This window comes from Podarcis liolepis (genome assembly GCF_965112155.1).
Source record: "Podarcis liolepis genome assembly, chromosome: 3".
NCBI lineage: Eukaryota > Metazoa > Chordata > Lepidosauria > Squamata > Lacertidae > Podarcis > Podarcis liolepis.
In genome coordinates this window covers 6,235,208-6,256,806 of record NC_139557.1, presented here as the reverse complement: position 1 = coordinate 6,256,806, position 21,599 = coordinate 6,235,208, and the positions used below count along the sequence as shown (strand labels likewise).

General features: G+C 45.0%; 1 protein-coding gene and 1 long non-coding RNA gene across 2 annotated transcripts in view; both read left to right on the top strand.

Annotated features, from left to right (window-relative positions):
• The first annotated feature begins 2,071 nt into the window (after positions 1–2,071).
• Positions 2,072–21,599, top strand: part of WDFY2 (WD repeat and FYVE domain containing 2) — a 42,503-nt gene continuing 22,975 nt past the window's right edge. Inside the window, exons 1-2 of the mRNA XM_083495264.1 lie at positions 2,072–2,317; positions 19,480–19,547. Coding sequence (XP_083351390.1) covers positions 2,175–2,317; positions 19,480–19,547 — 211 coding nt within the window. The 5' untranslated portion in view covers positions 2,072–2,174. The remainder of the gene's footprint in view (positions 2,318–19,479; positions 19,548–21,599) is intronic.
• Positions 7,587–11,514, top strand: LOC310703240. Its single transcript, XR_014524030.1, has 2 exons — positions 7,587–8,138; positions 8,848–11,514. It is a non-coding gene; the product is annotated as an uncharacterized lncRNA (long non-coding RNA).

Below are 21,599 nucleotides of genomic sequence, written 5' to 3'. Positions count from 1 at the left end.
GCCTCATTATTTGCAAAGAATGTGGCAAAATAGGTCAGGAGGTCATTTGTTTTCCTCTAGCTCAGTGTAGTCTGCCTCACACAAGCAAAAGGACAGAGGCAGGAAAATGCCCATTTGGCAGCTACAGGGTTCTTAGGGAAGTGGGAACAGAAAGAAAAAGTGAAGAAGCTACACAGTGCCTTCTGGATATATTTTGAGATTCCCAACTGAAAGTAGCGCATGAACAAAAGGACAGCTAGCACTACCAGCCTCAAGATGAAGAGAAAAACGTGTCTAGTGCTTAATTTTTCCCCGTGGAAAGATTTCAGTTTCACAAGTTCACTAGTAACAACAAATAGGTGCAAACTGCAAATACTGCATTAGGCAAGCTTAGCCATATCACCATTCAGTTTTGCTTATTAAAAGCTAGTAAAACAGACACACTAAATTAGCTCACTCTCTAGGGCAGGGGTGGGGAATCTCTGGCCCACCAGATGTTCCTATTTAGCCAAGCTGGCTGGGGTTCATGGGAGAAGTATTTTGGAAACGTCTGGATTGCCAAAGGCTTCCCACCCCTCATCTAGGGCATCAGCAAGTTTTATGGTGTAAATTATTCTATGTAAATTGTCCTAATCTGCATAGGAAAAATTTCCAAAAACCCACATTACTGGCCCTCTGATCTGTGCAACGGGAAGGATGGCAACAGATGAGCGAGAAGATAAATGAGCTGGCGAGAATGGAAGCTGAAGAGCTTGCACTTTCTCCAACTCTTAACAGCGTTAAATTAGGGTGCTTTCGAACTGCTAGGTTGGCAGGAGCAGGGACCGAGCAATGGGAGCTCACTGCTGACCTTCTGATCAGCAAGTCCTAGGCTCTGTGGTTTAACCCACAGCGCCACCCTTAGGACATTCCTATTTTCACTGGAGAAATGTTGGAGCATATGGAGTTAACCTAAGGTACTATTTCTGGGTTAGTGGAGTCTGTAACCTGAAGCGTATGTAACCCGAGGTACCACTGTACTGGGAAGGAAGGACTGATATCCCAGGCAGGATCAAAGCTCCTGATTCTCAATAGGGAATCACTTTTGCCAGTTTCAGAAGGTCATACTGTGTTCTTAAAAAGACATACATCAGAAGAACCTTAGAGTTGTATCCAGAGCAGACTTTTACTGCTTCTTTCCCCTGTAGTTCCCATGAACCCCAAAATCTGCAGTTGCAAGGGGAGGCACCGAAGCAGCGCTGAAGGATGGGGAAGAATCCAGCCATTGGTGGGGGCCGTTACAGCACCCGGGGGGGGGCGCAGCAGAAGAGACCCGACCCCTCTGGCGGGGGGGGGGGAGAGCCAAAGGGGGCCCAAAGGCAACGTCTTCCCATGGTCTCTCCTGGAAGAGGGGCGATGCTGATCGCAGGTGTCCTGGCCAAGGGAGCCCTCCCTCCCCCGGCCGAGGAGGCGCCCCTGGAACGGGCTGCCTCATGAATCGATGCCTCTGACGGCATCTCCGTCCCCCTCGGGCTCCCGCGAGAAGCGCCCCCCCCCCGGGCCTCTTTTGCCCCGTCCCTCCAGCTCACCTTCCTCCGGGACGCCGAGGAAGCCCCAGAGCCGCCCGGGTCACTCACGGCGGGGTCCGGAGAGCCAGACTCCAGCTGGCCCAGCAGGAGCGGGGAAGAGGGAAGCGCCGGGGACGCCATAGGGACCTCCAGCTGTTTTGGGACTACAATTCCCATCATCCCTGACCACTGGTCCTGTTCGCTAGGGATGATGGGAGTTGTAGTCCTATAGCAGCTGGAGGGCCAAGTTTGAACATAACTGTCATAGGGCGACCAAGGGGCGCATAGAGCCAAGCCGGATTCGCTGCTGCTTCTTCGGGAACCAGGAGCCGGCCGGCCCGACCACGCATGCGCGCTGCGACGGAGAGCGCGGACGAAGAGGGGAGGAGCTACAATTCACAGCAGCAGCAGCGCCCCGAATTCTTTAAGCGGGAGCAACGGACTCCGAACCTGCGCTCGGGAGCCGGTGATAGCGTTGGAAAGCTCTTAGCCCCGCCTCCTTTTGGCGCCGCCCCTCCCCTCTGCGGCCGCCTCCTCCGTGGCAGCGCGCATGCGCGGCGTGGTCGGGCAGGGCCGGCTCCTGGTTTCCCAAGCGGCTGCACCTGAGGGAGGAATCCGGCTGGGCTCTCTCCGCCCCTCGGTCCCCCTATGGCGGCGCCGGCGCTTCCCTCGTCGCCGCTCCGTCGCCGGCCGCTGCTGCTCGGCCAGGTGGAGGGCTCTCCGGACCACGCCGTGACCATGGCGGCGCTGGTGCCCAAGGAGGACGGCTTCCTCAGCGTCTCGGAGGACAGGTCAGCGGGGACTGGGCGCAGGGCGGCGGGGCCGAGGGCGGCAGGCGAGGCGGCAGCGCTTCATGAGGCAGCCCGTTCCAGAGGCCTGGGGTGAGATGGCTGTCGGGGCCACGCAGAGGCGCCCCGAGGCTCCCTTGGCAAGGAGAGGGGTCATCATGCCCCCCGAGAGAGCATGGATAATAATAATAATAATAATAATAATAATAATGCCCCCCTCCAGAGACCTTGGATGATAATAATAATAATAACAATAATAATAATAATAATTAATAATAAAAAAAAATAATGCCGCCCTGAGAGACCATGGACAATACAGTAATAATAATGCCCTCCCCCGAGAGACCATGGACAATTATTATTATTTATTTATTTATTTATTTATACCCCGCCCATGAGCCGCCTCCGAGCTGAGGTGCCCACTTGTGCGCTGCGCTAAACTGGCACAGCACAGTGCAAGGACTCGCTTCCATGGTGCTGAAAATCGCAGGTGCGCATGCTCACGCACATGCATGATCCGGCCCATGGAGGGATCTCTGTGGGACTGATCCGGCACAGGCAAGATAAACCTTGCTGACCCCTGGGTTACAGGGAACCAGGCAGAGGGTCTTCTGTGTAGTGGTGCCCACCCTGTGGAATGCCCTCCCATTGGAATAATAATAATAATTTATTATTTGTATCCCGCCCATCTGGCTGAGTTTCCCCAGCCACTCTGGGCGGCTCCCAATCGAGTGTTAAAAACAATACAGCATCAAATATTAAAAACTTCCCTAAACAGGGCTGCCTTCAGATGTCTTTTAAAGAGAAGATAGCTGCTTATTTCCTTCACATCTGACGGGAGGGCGCTCCACGGGGCAGGCACCACTACCGAGAAGGCCCTTTGTCTGGTTCCCTGTAACTTGGCTTCTCGCAATGAGAGAACTGCCAGAAGGCCCTCGGCGCTGGACCTCAGTGTCTGGGCTGAACAATGGGGGTGGAGATGTTCCTTCAGGTATACAGGACCTGATGTTTGCTTTGGGTCCCCTTTGGGTCTTTGCCAGTGACTCCCCCCCCCCCGCCATATGATTTGGGTCTGTTCTGCTGTAATGGCCCCTACCAGTGGCTGGATTCTTCCCCCAAGGAGACACTACCATTTGGGACGCCCCCTGCCTCTCGCACTCCGTTCTCAAGCGTTGCTTTGCTGCCCCCATTGCAACTGCGCTGGTCGTGTGGGCAGGTGGGTTCTTAACTACTCGGAGCAAGAGGGGAGAGGCACAAGTTTTGCACTGTTGGTGGGGGCCAATGTAAACCAGGCTCTGTGGATGGAGAGGGCTTTCCATACAGAGGGCCTCAGGTTCAGCACCTGGCGTTGAGTGAGGCCAAGCCCCCGTCTCCATCCCTGGAGAGCCATTGCTGCTGGGGACTCCATAAAAGGTAGCTTGGTATGTGGTGGGCAGCTCCAGATTTAGGGTGGTTCAGGCTGTTGCCTTGCAAAGAGCGCCAAGCAAAGGGGGTGCAAAATTGAGAAGATCCATTTGGATTCTGTTCTTGACTGAACTCTTCCTTTCTTGGGTATTTTTGATATGTACTCCCAGGAAAGTTGAAAGGCTTGCAAGTTCTCAGAGGTGCAACACAGAAGCAAAAAATGGTACTGTATTGGTTTACCTGCTTGCGTATCTTGTCTTCTAGCACAGCAATAATACTCCCCCTAGAAACCTGCAGCCAAGCAGTTGGCTGGCTGGTTCAAATCAATACGTGACATTTAATCTCACCACCTTTGCACATTGTCTGATGGCCTGCATTGCTCTTCCTAGGTTGCTGAGTACTGCAGTCCCAGGAGAAGCAACAACAGGCAAACTTCCTTTCCTGCATAACTGTTTGTTGTTGTAGTTTTGTCAGGATCAAGTTACCATTGCATGTGGATACATAACAAGGCCCTGATCACCTTTAAAATGAATGGGGAATAAAGCTGATTGAGATGAGCCAGTTTAGGGAAAAGCTGCAGTGTGAGGGCTGTTTTAGCCTTTCTCTGCCTGCCACTTCTCCGTTCCTATCTAGCCCCAACTGCTTCTCCCTCTGTGCAGTGCTGAACCCGTGTTTGTGAGTGTGGAAACAAACTGGAAATAGCTTGAGAGGGAGGAATCTGTTAGTGCAGAAGAAGGGTATGGAGAGTGGGGGGCTTTTCCTCCTCATTCTCTACTTAAAACAACCCTCTTCCAACAGTGTTCTTTTAAAATAAGTAGGAGGTGACAAATTGTACTTTCATGCATCTGTTTGCAATGTTGATGAGACAGGTGCTTGCAAAGCCTGCTATTCTCTGTGAGGTTTGGTCCCATTTGCACTTTCTCCTCCAGCTCCAGCAGTCATTGCTTCTTAAGAACTCAGTTATACATCCTATTTTTTTTTATATTTTTTTTGCTGATAGGATAAATGTATGTGTCAGCTAAGTGGAAACTTGGAGATTGCAACTTGAAATGTTGTCTGTGGTATGGTGCAATGCAGCTTATCATGTTCTCCAAAGTTCCTTGTCTCGCTGGAGCCTTCTTCCCCTGTTTCTCTGTCCGTTCTGTGCTTTTCCTCAAGTCTCACTTTCCAGTTCTCACGGGTTCCTCTTTTTTCAGTCCATTGCCTTGCTGCATTCTTCCACCGGCCACCTTGCCTCTGGCCTCTCCACCCCTTCATTTTACTATCTCCTGTGATCTCTTTCTAGTCCCCAGCTTCCCCATAAAGCTCTGCCTCTCCCTAGGGCCTGTGTGGTGTTTTACTCTTAGACAAAATGACAAAGTTCTTTTTCGGACTAGAAGTTGAACTGAGAGTATTCTAGCAACTGTGCTCACTCAGCTGTTAGATAATAACAGCTTTTCCATCAGAAGTGTAATACAATATAGTTAGTACTCCCTTTAATTAAAAAAATATATAGACATAGTTTCTATTTGCATATCACTTTTTTCAGTGCACCAATGTGCTTGAGTTGTGTTATCATGAAATATTTGGGCAGCCCAGTGACTGGTGATGTGACAATTCCTGAACACATTCTGGAGGTGCTTTCATTATTGTGGTGTTAACATTGTTATCTTCTCAGGTATTTAGTTACTTTCCAAAAGGCATCTATAAATTACCTCCCTAAGCAGTCTGCTATTTGAGACATTAAAATATAACTTTTCATTTGGAAAGGTTGCTGAAAAATAATTCATTCTTGTGGTTGGCTTTCTTATTTTAGTCTATTACCCCAGCCTGTCAAAAACCAACCTCATTTTATCTTTAATCTGTATTAGCCACAGAGGTGTTTTGTGAATTGAAAAAAATGCACCACTTACTCAGGCTAATATATTTTGGATCTACGAGCACAATATTTCAAAAAAATGTGTAGGTAGTTTTCAGCAGTGGTTACAGATGTAAAAGCTCAGTTGCAAATGGCATATGCTAGATTTTGTGTCATTGCATTAATGCTTTAATATTTCATGGTGTCTGTAGTTAAGGCAGGTTTTGTAGTGTAGAAGTTCACAAACCCCCTTGGGCTGTTGTTTCTTTGAGGTACAGGATCTCTTAGACCAGGGATCAGCAAACTTTTTCAGCAGGGGGCTGGTCCACTGTCCCTCAGACCTTGTGGGGGGCCGGACTATATATATATATATATTTTGGGGGGGTGAACGAATTCCTATGCCTCACAAATAACCCAGAGATGCATTTTAAATAAAAGGACACATTCTACTCATGTAAAAACACGCTGATTCCTGGACCGTCCGCAGGCGAGATTGAGAAGGCGATTGGGCCGAATCCGGGCCCTGGGCCTCAGTTTGCCTACCCATGTCTTAGACGCTTCACAGTACTTTCCTAATGCACAAAGGTTGAAAATAATGACCTTTCTCTGACAGATCAGCAGTTAGTTTGGGTCTCAGCTTTGTAGTACAGCAGCTGTTCTGCCTTTTGGGCAGTCGGTTCTTAGATTTGCAGATTCAGGAAACCCCGTCCACTGAGAGCACGCTGCTCTGTTTTCATGTTAATTCAAAGCCTTGCTCTCGGGTGGTTAAGTAACAAGATGCCATATCATGATGACTACTTTTTGCACAGCTGAGCAGTCATGTTAGGATTTGTTGTTGGGTGTGTGTATTTTAATTACAAAGAATGTGGGCTTGATGAGTCTTTACTACTCAAGAATCACGTGATTCTAAAGCATCTTCCTTGGAATGATTTTTTTTTTTTTTGCTGGGCTAATAAGATACCTAAGGCCTAAATTTACACAAGGTTGATACTATGAAAAGGAGACATTGTGTTGCCTGTCCTAACTCTGTCCTGAGACGCAATAGTGTTTCACCTTTTCGATAAGCATGCCTCAATCTATTCCATTTTGGTGCACATCTCAGCGCATGTGAATTGTGCTCTGCCTTGGGGAGTGGCCTTGCCATGAGACTGCTCAATCAGGAATTGAGTAGCAACATAGCATGAGAGAAAGTCACTCAGATCCAGGTTTATTACATGGCTTTTCTGATGAATAGAGGAGCAATATGGCCCCTCCTGCTCTTGTTCAAGGGTGCCTGTACACAGACCTCCTTGCCTGTACAATACATTGGCCGTCCTTGGCCTACATGAGAATGGAAGCAGCTTGCTACATGCTTCTTCCTAGCCTGGGTTGCAGTTGCAATGAATACTGCTATTCAGCTTCTCTATTTACAGAAATGTACAGTGGTGCCCCGCAAGATGAATGCCTCGCAAGACAAAAAACTCGCTAGACGAAAGGTTTTTTCATTCGCAATTTGCCTCGCAAGACGAATTCTCCTATGGGCTTGCTTCGCAAGACGAAAACGTCTTGCGACTTTGTTAAACCGTTTAAACCGTGCTTCGCAAGAAGAAAAATTCGTTAGACGGCAAAAATTGCGGAACGAATTAATTTCGTCTTGCGGGGCACCACTGTACTGTATTTTTTGCCCTATAGGACGCACTCCCCCCCCCTCCAAAAATGAAGGGGAAATGTGTGTGCGTCCTATGGGGCGAATGCAGGCTTCAGGAAGCTATCCGATAGCCATGGGAGACGCAGCTCTCCCACGGCTAGCGGAGAGCTTGCCGGCACCCAGAAGCTTGGGGCGCGCTGAGCTCAGCACGCCCCAAGCCTTGGGCTTCGTGCAGCACTCCGCTAGCCGTGGGAGAGCTGCGTGACTTCCCCCGCCCCAGGGGGCTTCCCCCCCCCATCCCCGCACCTGGGGAAAAAATAATTTCCCCCCCTTTATTTCCCCCCAAAAAAACTAGGTGCGTCCTATGGGCCAGTGCATCCTATGGGGTGAAAAATACGGTATTTTGCGCTTTGGTGCTGCTTGTGAATATAACTGAAGTAAAATCTGATGCCTTAACTAGGTCAGGAGGACTCCAGTGATGGTCATTGGCCTTGAACAGGAAGGCTTTGTCACTTTGATTTAGGTGCATATGGTTGCTGGCCCTGGGTTATAGGCGTATAATCTAATATTTGATCATTTTCAAGTTTGTGAAAATTTTAGGGCCGTCTTTAATGACCTTAAGTAGGGAACGATGTTTGTATTGCGGAACTTTGCTAAACTCAGGGGTAATGAATGCCTTACTATTCTTCCTTCAGCATTACTTGCAGAATAAAACAACCAAGGCAGAGTCATAAAGTTTGTTTTGTCAGTTCTCTGGTGTGTGACATCTTGAACCACATGTCAATAAACCATGGTTAATGTTTAACTTGCTCAGAAGTCCCCACATCCACTGTCTCTGCAAGCAACAAACCAAAATACTTGGTTTGTCCTGTTGTCCAAACCTGGGTTCATCACATTTATTAGCATTACCCAAGTATGGCAGTTTGATTAGAGAAAGCTATCGTAGACACACCCCAGTAAAGGAGATCATAGAATCATAGAATCATAGAGTTGGAAGAGACCACAAGGGCCATCGAGTCCAACCCCCTGCCAAGCAGGAAACACCATCAGAGCACTCCTGACATATGGTTGTCAAGCCTCTGCTTAAAGACCTCCAAAGTAGGAGACTCCACCACACTCCTTGGCAGCAAATTCCACTGTCAAACAGCTCTTACTGTCAGGAAGTTCTTCCTAATGTTTAGGTGGAATCTTCTTTCTTGTAGTTTGGCTCCATTGCTCCGTGTCCGCTTCTCTGGAGCAGCAGAAAACAACCTTTCTCCCTCCTCTATGTGACATCCTTTTATATATTTGAACATGGCTATCATATCACCCCTTAACCTCCTCTTCTCCAGGCTAAACATGCCCAGCTCCCTTAGCCTTTCCTCATAAGGCATCGTTTCCAGGCCTTTGACCATTTTGGTTGCCCTCCTCTGGACACGTTCCAGTTTGTCAGTGTCCTTCTTGAATTGTGGTGCCCAGAACTGGACACAGTACTCCAGGTGAGGTCTGACCAGTGGAGAATACAGTGGCACTATTACTTCCCTTGATCTAGATGCTATACTCCTATTGATGAGGCCCAGAATTGCATTGGCTTTTTTAGCTGCCGCGTCACACTGTTGGCTCATGTCAAGTTTGTGGTCAACCAAGACTCCTAGATCCTTTTCACATGTACTGCTCTCAAGCCAGATATAATAGATAATAGATATGGAATAGAACAAAGCTTATTTTGCGGGTTCAAGTTCTTTAGTTCTTTCATAGGTTTTCTGATAAAGCTTTTAAAAAAATGTTTGTGCAAATAAAGGACTGTAACTTCAACATCATCTGGTGATTTGGTTTTCTAAAACTGTCTTGATTCTCCACCTGTGGAACAGATTTTGTAAAGGCATTCTATTATTTCAATTTAGTTCCTAGTTTCTTTTTTAAAAAAAATTAGCAAGACTCTTCTTATTACCAGTAGTTTTTTCCCTTCTAGAATGTCTCAGTGAAAGAACAGATTTGTGTTCAACTGTTGACAGTATTATGCTGACGTAAACCAAAAATGCATAGAACAATCAGTGTTTTCAGTAACAAAATGATCTCCGTAATCATTCTTTCTCCAGAGCTGCGTGGAACTGAATAGGTCTATAGCTATGAGGCGATATTTCTGTGCCCAGTGTAGAATTAAATCCTTTTATGAGTCAAAATATGATCTAAGAAGCACAGGCAAGACAGGATGGATGCCTCAGCCTGCGGTCTCCATTTTGTCTGACTTCATGGTTACAATATCTAGCCTAATTTTTCTACATTATTGTTGTTGTTGTTGTTGTTATTTTCTTTATTGTTTCATAACGTTTATACAAAGTCTGGTTGTTAAATAAAAAGGCACCTCAAAGCGGTTTACAAAAAGTTAAAACAAGAAAATCAAGAAAAATTCACAACCGTACTTCAGAACATACAAAAGTTAAAATACTAAAACAGATTAAAATCACCTCAATTATCTAAGCTTTATTTTTCACCCCGTGGTTCCCTACTTCGTAACATCTTGCCAAACGAAGAGTTCTAAAAGCATTCAAAATGTTTGTGACTTTTCTTTTAGGCCTAATGAAGATACTGTTAAACACTGGCATTTGAGCCTCCCCAGCCTGGTGCCCTTTCAGGTGTTTTTGCCTACAAAAGTTGTTTGGGACTGAAGGGATTGTAGTCCAAAAAATCTGGAGGGCACCTGGTTTGGGCAGGTTGTTTCATAACCTACCAAAGCTACCCTGAGCTGGTTCCCAAGTATGGAATCAAAGAATCATAAAACTACTATCTTAAACACTTCCCACACTATCAGACTAACAAGATGTTGTAAACACTCTGAATTATGATAACATCCTTTAGTACAAAAATTACAATCAATCTGAATAAGAAGACTTGTTAAGCTGTATTTCCCTCCTTTAAAAGGGTTTTTCTGCCTGCTGTAGCAAGGGTAATGCACTGTGCTAGGTGCTGTATGGTTTTTAATTGTATTTTTTATAGAAATGCAAAAGACCACCTGAATGAATTTTGCAGACTGCAGTTTGGAAACCACAGCTATAGAAAAAAAAATTAGGTTCGTTGGACTAACTGGCCTAGTTCCCATCTTGGTTGATAAGAATTCCCAAGTTGGCAATTATTTTATAAATAAGGGGTTTTTTTTGGCCTTGTTAGCAATGGTCATTTAAAAAAGCAAGTTGGTAATTTTATAAATCACATTCAAATTTCCCTTTGATTGGTTGGTAGCTAACGGAGATAAATATTTTAAAACTCATATAATCTCTTAATGAAAGATGAAAGCATATTATAAAAGTGTCAGATTTGGTAATACTGATGAAATGTTGCCTGCTAATGAGCCATCTCATGTGCCCTGTTAAGATAAGATTTTGAATCCCTTCTTTGATGTGATTCTAATTTTGATCATAGCCAACATTCAAAATTTGCCATGCTCATTTTGCTGTTGGCCACTTGCGACCAGCTGAAGGTGCCCAGGTGCCAGGATTGCGTTTGAAGTCTCTTCATCAGCCTAGATCAGGCGCGTCCAACTCCCAAGAGACTGCGATCTTGTAGTGATCATTATCATTGAGCTTTTTTGGACATGCCTGGCCTAGATGAACAAACTGTTCTGCACCTCCAACTTTTTCTGCAGGTTCTCCCAATCATCCATAGCAGATTTGGGGGTTCATGGGAACTACAGGGTAAGGAAGTAGAAACTTTGCATGAGAGGAAATCTGTTCCAGATACAACTCAAATTTGTTCTGCTGTATGCCTTTTTAAGGACACAGTATGACTTTCTGAAACTACGGTAATTTTGCAAAAGTGGAGCTGTTGGGAATCAGGAGCTTAGATCCTTCAGTCCTTTCTTACCAATATTGTTCGGTATCTTTTCTTTGCATCTTGAGGTTGTACTTAGCTCTCATTTGTTTTCCTACAGTCCAGTTATTCAAAGTACCATATTTTTCCATGTATAACACCCCCCTTCCCCGTGTATAACACAACCCCTATTTTTTGGGACTCAAAATAGAGGAAATGAGGGAAGATTGCACAAAGATTGCTTTTTCTAGGGGGGGTTGCCCAAAGTTGTTAAGCTTTTTGGGGGGAGCGATTGCCAACAATCACTCACCCGCCTGACCGCCAATGCCAATCACATGCATCCACGAAGCCAATAACCGTCTGACTGCTCGCCACCAGCAGCCGACAATCGCACATCTGATTGCCGCAGCAGACCTTGCCACAGCCATCATTCACCCCACCAAATGACAATGACAATCTCCTGCTTGCGGCAGCCACCAGTCGCATGTCCCATCTCAGCACTACCCGTGTATAAGGCGACCCCAAATTTTAAGCATTGTTATTTAATTTTAAAAAAAACCCTCATCTTAAACACGGAAAAAAAGGTATATGTGTTCACATGCTTAATAAGTTAATAAAAATTGCCCTGTTTTCTCTGGAAATTGATCTATTGGTGTTTCTTAAATTTCAGTAATCCCAGAGGATTTTTTAAATAGATTTGTAATCCAGCCTATACAAATATCTCAAGGTGCATAACAAACTTTCTCCATTTATCATAGATCCCTTTCATGATTATCCGTGGGTATGTGAAAGACTGATGTGGCCAGGCTCAGGACAAATTCCAAACATTGGGTGATTTCACTCAGTGTAGACCCATTGAAATTAACGGCTCTAACTTACTTACCGGTATGTTTATTTCAGTGGGTTTACTCTGAGTAGAACTTGATTACCTTCACTTGTGTCTTAGCTTTTTTCCAAATCACAATTTGCTTCCTTTTGAGAGTTAACTGGTAGGCAGTGTGGAAGATTGCTCCATGGTGGCATCTGTTTCCTGAATGCTTAGGTTGTAGAAAAGTCATTGTGCTGTACTAAGCAGGAGGTCAGTGCCAAAACGTGGGAGGCTTTGTGAGAAATCTGAAGAAGTTGTTAAACTAAATTTGATAATATAGCTGGCATAATCCACATAATGGGGTAGCCGGTGGGTCTCAGACCCTCTGTGCGTTAGGGACTTCCCTTGCACGCAAAGAAAGGCTCTGGCGGATTGAGTGGAGGAGACTAATAGTGCGTCCAGTTTTCAAGAAAGCGAGGAAAGGTAGCCCACCTAGGAGAAGGAACACTCTGATCCTAAACCTCCACTGCCTTCTTCGTTTCCCCCCTCCTTGCTGCCTGTATGAAATGGGTCTGAGGGCTGGAGGCTTACCACCCATTATGTAGACACAGGGAGGAGCTAGGAAAGAGCAGTGGTTCCTACTGTTGACTTGGCAGGACTGATTGAGCTCTCTTGGAACAAGATGGCAGTGTAGTGTCTATGGTTGTTGTTGGCATCCGTCTGTCTCGAGAGACAGTAGAAGACTGTGTCTGGGTATACAATACCTGCTGTGGATTTAGAGACAGACACAGGAGAGACATGTTTTGTTGCAGCTGGGGCAGGTGAAAGTGTTCATTGTGCTGCTGCAGATGCACCATGGCGTTTCTTCTCCCTGTGCTCCTCCCAGCAGTCATTCCTCTGCTGGTCACTGCTGTGGATACACAACCTTGACTGAGTATCTCTGGGTGCTGGGGACGTCTGCAAGGGATTATCAAATGGCAATGTTGGTTATTGCCAGCCTTCTAGTCTTGTTTGCAGACACCTTTGTAACACAGAGTTGGTCTGCTGACAGGCTTGGTGCCTGAAGCCAGCTCCCTAGAGATCTCCCTTGGGGATCCTGCCATCTTCCGTTCTGTAGACATGGGCAAGCCAGCATAGACGTAGCTGAGACAGGAGTGTGAACGTGCTGGGAATGTGGGTTTGGGAGAGCCCATCTTTGAGACTTTGTCCTGCCATGTGATGCCCAAAATCTTCCTGACACAGCATATGTGGCTCCTGGAAATTGTGAATTGCCTGTGGCTCACTTCCATAAAGCAGCGTGCTCAACACATAAGCCTGGTAGACCTTCATCTTGGTATTGGATATTAGCATCACATTCTACCATGCCCTTCTGGAGTGGTAAGCCATTGCCGTAGCTGGTAGGATAGCATCAAACAACCAGGACCAATCTAATTCATGCACACGGTAAGACAGATGTACAGTGGTGCCCCGCAAGACGAATGCCTCGCAAGACGGGAAACTCGCTAGACGAAAGAGTTTTCCGTTTTGGGGGTGCTTCGCAAAACGAATCTCCTATGGGCTTGCTTCGCAAGACGAAAATGTCTTGCGAGTTCCTGCGGGTTTTCCCCCCTCCCCCCTTTTTCTAAGCCGCTAAGCCACTTATCAGCTGATCCGATAAGCTGATAAGCCGCTAATAGCGCTAATCCGTCAATGGGCTTGCTTCGCAAGACGAAAAAACCGCTAGACGAAGAGAATCACAGAACGGATTCTTTTCGTCTTGCGAGGCACCACTGTATATAAATTCAGCAAATTTATATACAAATTTATATATATATTATTATTAAATAAATAAGACGACAGCAGAATATGAAGTTGATATGTATGTAGAATGTTGTACATAGCAGTCTGACTTGAACTGGGGTTTGAATTTTAAAAAGAGAACTTGTTTGTTGGACTAACGGATTCCCACCAACCCCTTGGAGTTGCCATGCTTTGTGCTTTGTCTCTCGCCTCTCTCCCCCTGAGGTTCTGCTGAATAAACAGGATCACAATACAGTCACAATCTATTTTCCCTTCTGCTACAGAAACCTTTGTTTCTGATCACATAGACCCTAGTCTAAGTACGTTATGCAGTTAAGTCAGTTGTACAGTTCTTTCAGAGTTCATTTGTGAAGCAGTTGGAATAAGAAGGGCAGCTTCCCAAAATAAAGGGGAAGAATAAAAAAGGGAAGAGGCAGGGAGAGAGGAGTTGGAAACTATAGCTGCTCAGACAGTGGAACAAATATGAAGGAAAAAAAGCTCAGCTCACAGCTGACTTAATCCTGCAGGGAGGCAGTTCTGTGCATCTCCTGCTAAAGACTGAAAGTGGCTCTTGGGATTTCACTTCACTGCATACCAGAGAGATTCCCAGCAATGCTTCAAAAGTGACACTTGAAATGACAATCCTCCTAGAATGGTGTGCACCCAGGTATTTTGCTGTGTGCTAAACGAGCTGGAAGTGGGTGTGCACAAGATGTTCCTTTTCTCTCTCTTGTGGCTGCCGCATGAAGAGAACAGGACCTTGCTTCTGGGTTCAGGAAGGACAGAATCGTCATGATGAGGTCCTTCTTTGAGGGATAGGGTAGCTGAGGGGCACCACCATATTGTGACTGTGCTTCTGTTTTTGTGCTGAACTCTTGCTTACTTTTCCTGGATAGTTAGGAAGGAGATTTTCATCTTTGGAAATCTTAATCATTTTTCATTTGGAATATCTGTAGATAGAAATATATATTTAACATTCTGCCATTACAAGCCTATCAGCTTGCCGGATGGAAGTCTCTCCTGCCACTCTCCCTGCGTGCAGATCTGGGGGTTGTCTTGACACACACACCCGCAAGACAATTTTGGGAGGCCTGCAGGGGAACGGAAGGGAAGAACCTCCATTATGCAAGCAGAAGCCCTTGGACAGGGCTTTTGCTGATAGGGTTTTTTAGGTGAATGGTGCCCTTTTTATATACAGTCATACCTCATGTTACGTTTGCTTCAGGTTGAGCGTTTTCAGGTTGTGTCCCGTGGCAACCCGGAAGTACTGGAATGGGTTACTTCTGGGTTTCACTGCTCGCGCATGTGCGGACGCGCAAAATGATGTCACACACGTGCAGAAGCGGCAAATCACGACCCACGCGCAGACGCAGGTTGCGAACGGGCCTCCAGAACAGATCCCATTTTCAACCAGAGGTACCACTGTATATATACTATATACACACTGTCTGTCTATACATCTAGATACACATATGTGTACATATACTTATTAGTAATTTTCAAAGCAATGGGCATTGCATCTGAAACTTAGTCTGGAGAAGTCTGTTGGGAACAGATTAAGTCAGTTGTATGACTTTTATTCAATCAGCCCGTGAAACCAGACTGTTAGGTAAACAAAACAATTCCATGAGAATTAATGAGTTGTGTTGATAAGACTTGCCTCCTTCCTCCCCTTCAGCCTCTTTGTCGACCTGCCTGACATGTGCAGAACACCTGGGAAGCTCAGTCAATAGAGCCTCAGACTCTTAATCTCAAGGTTGTGGGTTCGAGCCCCACGTTGGGCAAAAGGTCCCTGCATTGCCAGGGCTGGACTAGACGGCCCTCGTGGTCCCTTCCAACTCTACAATTCTCTGATTTTAAATACACATTTGTTGCATGCTTTTGTTTTATGCTTTTTAGATGCTCATGTAAAATACTTTGCATGGACACTCTTCTAAAAATATGTGCAAGAAGGCAACCAGAGAACTGTGCTGTTTTGCTTCAGAACAGGGCCTGATAATATCTATTGACTACATAGCTTGCAGGTATCTTGCTTTTACTAGACTCCTGTGTCAAAGCCAGGGCATGCTTTGGAGAATGCATTTCCTATTTTCTTATGACCTTCCTCCTCTAAAAATAATTCACCTTTTAAGTCTTTCCTGGTCTGCCCCTGGATTAGTCAGAGGTTTGGCTAATAAAAATCCCTTCTGCTAATGTTCTTGCTGTACTTGATTTGCTCTTTAGGTAGTCTCTGAATGGTACTGTTGAAAAGCTGCCTGTTGTAATTAAAAGTTTCTGCATAAGCCTGTGTCATTTCTGCTGCTGACTGTGTTGACACCTCGGGAACCCTTTCTGCCTGATCTTGCACTAAAGGGATTGGGTGGTAGTGGCTTCCTTGAGTTGGACTCCAGTTCTTAAACTTATTGGATTCCGCTCCCTCTTGTTTACCAAGTTTTAAGCAAACAATGGTTTGGCTTGATGTTACAACTGAACTTGGCCTTGTGATTTGTTTCACTGCAAACAAACCGCAAGCTGTAACCAAGGTTTTTTTCATGGCTTACCAAACACCATTAAGCCATTAGGTGGAGTTTGGACAATTAAACAAACTACAGTTAATTTCTGTGCACTGCTCTTGTTCGCCAGAAGTGGCTTAGTCATGTTGGCCACATGACCTGGAAGCTGTACGCTGGCTCCCTCGGCCAATAAAGCGAGATGAGCACCACAGTCTGGGCCTAAAACACTGTTTACCCATGCTGTGTTGTAGGTAAAAGAAAACCTTGACTAGAGTTGGGAGAGGTACTGCCGTTTTCTGCAAACTATTGGGAGCAGAGCAGGATTTGAGAGTTATTGGTTGCTCAGTAGTATTGCATCAAGCTTTCTGTTTACTGATGGTCTAGCTGCTGTGAATAAAACATTAGCCCTGGGTTGAACTGTTGTGTTATAAAGGCTGAAAAGAATTCAAAGTTTGTGATTGTGTATGGTGATAAGAAGGAATAAGGAGGGATATTTAAGTTGTATCTGCCTACACACACACACACAAACACAATTGCTAGTGCATGAATTGGCTTTTGCATTGCAATAATCTAAACTTTACCAGAGGTACACATGTTATGTAAGAACATGTAACATGAGGGCAAAAGAGAAAGGAAGAAAAGATGACAATCTCATCGGCGTGGATGGCAGAAATGTAGAAACTGATGACGGCTGGAGCTGATTCACCACACAAATAAGATATTTGGGGGTCAGTTGTGCTTATTTCAAACTAATTAGCTGGCATCTGCCGGGGATTACACTTTTGATTAAGTTTGTAAAGTCTTTCTGGTTTTATAGTCTTAGCTGTGGATGCTATCTTGTATCTCTGAGAGAAGTATTTAAGAGATTAGCAACTGGCTGATCCTCGTAAAACAGTGTGTCAGCAGTTAATGTTTTTATGGCAGATTTCTGTGCACATAATAGTTTGGTCATCTGGAGAGAGAAGTTATTCAGATATTAGTATCATAGATAAGAGTGCAAAAATGACCGTAACAAATTCCAACAAAAATTTAAGCCATTTGCAACGTTAGAGCAATCTGATGGAGGCTCCTTCAGAGCAGATTTGGGGAGGGGACTGCAGCGAGCAGCATTCGAAATTCGCCAAGTGCATTTTGCACTTGGCTATCAGTCATTTAGGGACGTGGGTGGCTCTGTGGGTTAAACCACAGAGGCTAGGACTTGCCGATCAGAAGGTTGGCAGTTCGAATCCCCGTGATGGGGTGAGCTCCCGTTGCTCGGTCCCTGCTCCTGCCAACCTAGCAGTTTGAAAGCACGCCAAAGTGCAAGTAGATAAATAGGTACCGCTCTGGCGGGAAGGTAAACGGCATTTCTGTGCGCTGCTCTGGCTCGCCAGAAGCAGCTTAGTCATGCTGGCCACATGACCCGGAAGCTGTACGCCGGCTCCCTTGGCCAATAAAGTGAGATGAGCGCTGCAACCCCAGAGTCAGCCACGACTGGACCTAATGGTCAGGGGTCCCTTTACCTTTTTATCAGTCACTTGCGACCAAGTGAAGATGCCCGGGTGCCAGGATGGTGCCTGACATCTCCATTATCGGGAGGTGCATGCTTGGGTCTTGACGGTTTTCACACACTAGCAACACATTCTGTAGAATTATGTCTGTTATATTTTATCTGCACAACCAGAATGAATTTCAGGAACCAAAAAATCATATTGAAAAATACAACTTTTCGAGCCGCCTGACCCAAAAACGGCAACTAGGTATTCCCTTTGGGCGACTGCAACCCTGGTTTAAGGAGCCATTTGGCTCCCAGCTTATATACCCGAGTTTCTAACACTGGCAGACAGGAAAGGAATAAGTCCTATCACTTCAGCTCACACAGCATTTGTTACTTGTCCCATTCACGTTGCTCACATTTCTAGTAAAATATTGTACATGCATGCCTTGATCATTTTCTATCCAAATTATGGAAACATGTTCTGCTTGAGGCTGCCCTTGAAGAGTATTTGGAAACAGCAGCTGGTACAAAATGCTGCAGCCAAATTTATGTTGGTCTTAGACCAACTGTACTGTCTTCCAGTTAGTTTTCTGGGCTCAATTCAAGGTGCTTCTTTCCTACCCTTAAGGCCTCTAAGTGTGTGTCAAATAATTCTTTGCAGTGTACAACAAAAAACAAGAAACAGTAACAATGAGCTAATCTGCTGGGAAGGCCATAGATACGCATTACTCCAAAATGGGTGTGTGTTGTTTGTTTAAACCATAATGTGTACAAGTTGTTTTGAGTATGAGAAAACAAGATGAAAATCTGTCATCCTTTCACATCTTGGGTTTCTACCTTGGCAACAACACCACAGATACCTCCATAGAACGTTTCATATTTCCTCCCTATAACTACTTTTTAGTGTAAGCGAGGGTTGAGTAGTAACAACAGAAAGAACTACAGATGACAGCAAAGTCATGGCCTCTGGAAAAAGTGATTTGCTCGTAATATTCGGCTTGGTGCTCATTTGGCTGAGAATATTTTTGAACTTCATAGGACCAAACAAAATTTGCATTTTTGTTTTGCATCTACAACTGGTTGAGAACTCTTGCAAACACACAAAAGAGAAGTACGGACTCTTCCTAATGGTGCATCAATATGGAAATGTCCAGAAGTGGTGCCAGTTGGGTTCAGTGGTGGTTCTTTCTGCCCTCTTCTTCAGCTGCTCATAGAAGACCATTCCAGAAGGGGAGGCGCCAGTGGGTGGCATGTTAAGTGTGGGGTTGAAGTGCTCTTGTGAGAGAACGTTGCAATATGTGAAATTGCCCTTAAATGCTGTAACTAAAACTCTATTGCTTTTCTTGTATCCTCCCCATGGGAAAATGAGTTAATATTAGGGGTATCCAGAATTTTCCAGAAAACCAGTACAGTCATACCTTGGGTTACAGACGCTTCAGGTTGCGTGTTTTTGGGTTGCAGACCGCCAAAACCCGGAAGTACCGCAATGGGTTACTTCCGGGTTTCAGCGGCCGCACATGCGCAGAAGCACCAAATCTTGCTTTGCCCATGCGCAGACGCGCCAAATCGCAACCCACCCATGCACAGACACGGTGCTATGGGTTGCAGACGCTGTGGGTTGCGAACATGCATCCTGCACAGATCACGTTTGCAACCCGCTCGTCCACTGTATAAGTTGCTTTTTAAAAAAAGATTCAGGAAATAAGTGGCAAGATAAGACTGTTTGATGCAGTTGCTTATGGCTTACCAAGCTACCTTTCCATATCCGTTATATGAAGGCATGGGACCCATTGGGGTTAATGTCGGTATTCCATGTTGGGGTTAATCCTTAATGGCTGGCAAGGCTTCCAAGTCGAGTTAGCCAAATCCTCAGCTAGCACTTGTGTCCATTTTTTGAATGAGAACCACTAATGATGGGGAAATGCTAAAGATGCTTCTCCCCCTTTCTTTTACAGAACTGTTCGTGTGTGGCTGAAGAGAGACAGTGGTCAGTATTGGCCTAGCATATACCATCCACTGCCTTGTAAGTATTTGCCATCTTTAGTCCATTTTAATTCTCAATTTTCAGCACCACTCCCACCAATAATTCTGATGGCAATTAAATACATTGAAGTTTCAAAATCAAAAGTATTCTGGTGTTTGACAAACATAACAAATGTGACACCAGTGTTCTTGGATTCCACTTTTTGTCTGTGCCCATTGACTACTGGCTGAGGCTGATGGCGGTTGTTGTTTAGCAACACCTGGAGGGCATCCTATAGGCTACCCTGGCCTATGATGTTTCTATAGCATTGAATAGCCTTCCATTTTGAGATTCCCTAAGACATGAAAAAGAAAACATTGATAGGAAGAAAGTTAAATATGTGTAGTACTTCAGGCGGTGTGTTAACTTAAAATCAAAAGCCCAGCTTAATTGTTAGCAAGAGGCATTTTTCTCTTTCAGTATTAAAATAAATACAGCAGAACCAAAATTAGTTTAAAAACCAGAATTGATTATCTCTCAGCTTCACCATTTGTCACCATTGATCAAAATCAGCTTCTTCCAGGCAACATAGGCTTTAATTAGGCTTTTTAAAAAGTCCTGTTCTCCAAAAGTGAGCTGAAGGATATTTTGAACTTTATATAATTAGGGTATATTTATCTAGCATTCGAAAGAAGCAGGCTATCAAATTATAATGTAAGAGCCAGAGCTGATATACAGGAGTATATTCATGTATCTACTGAAACAAGAATAAAGATCGCAGAAGTAGAACCTTGTCAGAACATAACGTTGCTAGGATGCCGTTTGGAAGCCAAGGCAGCACAGAACTAGGACGTGTTTGGAGGATTTATAATCAAAGCTGTGCAGAAGAGCATGAAAAAGTTGTGAATTCAGTTATATTTCCTATCCAGTGGGCAAGCAACCATGTGTACTTATGGGAGGAGCAGTAGACTAATCCACACCTGATTGCCTCATAGCTGAATTGAGGAGCTCAAATATAGCACAGCTTTCTCCTGGGCATTGAACAACACATTCATCCCAAGCTTGCCATGTGCTTCCTGTTCCGAAACTTTAATCCCCAGTTCATGGTTCCTAGGGCTGAAAACATGGAGACACTATCACAGAACGGTAGACAACAGTCATATGAGAAATATGTAAAATAACTAAGCAAGTATTAGAAATCACCTCAGAATTGGCCCTACTAAACATCTTCTAGGACAACAATGCCCATTTACACCACAAAGAACTCATAACCCACCTGCTCTCAGCAGCCAGAAACACCATAACCAGACACTGGAGAGACCTGTCAGGAGTAAGCATGGACCAATGGTACCAAATAGTATGGGAAACAGCCCTACTAGAAAAATTAACCAATAAACTGAAACTGGCACGGGGACAAACAGAAGAAGACGCCTTTACCCCGGTATGGCTCCCCTTTATCACATACACAGTCCAACAAGACAATGACAATAATCCACCAACAGCATACAAATCAATATGGCTAACCTGATCCAAAACACCCACCCACCACACTCACACATGAAAACAAAGACCACCACAGCCAACCACAAATGAATAACCACACCCTAGGCCAACCCCAAGCTCTCTCACCACCAAAGGAACACAAGTGAACAACAAAGAACGTGCACAAGCAACACTGACACCAAGCCCTACATACATTAAGCAGAATAGAAACATCGCCTACCCATCTTCCCCCCCCACCCCTCTCCCCCCTTTCTTCCTAATGTCTCAACAAATGAAACTGATTTGTAAAAATGTTACATGGAAAAAATACAAGAGAGATACATTACACATACTTCTGTAAATCAAGAAAATCTTTAATAAAAATACAAAAAAATAAATATTAAGATCAGGCTTACTAGCTGCTTTACTTCCTAAAAAAAGAAAAAAGAAAGAACTGTAGAGTTGGAAGCGACCACGAGAGTCATATTGTTCAACCCCCTGCAATGTAGGAATCTTTAGCCCAATGGGGCTTGAACCACAACCCTGCGATTAAGAGTCTCGTGCTCTGCCCACTGAGGTATCCCAGCTTGCCCCCTCTGAAAGCCTTGCTCCCCAAAAGTGCATTTAAAA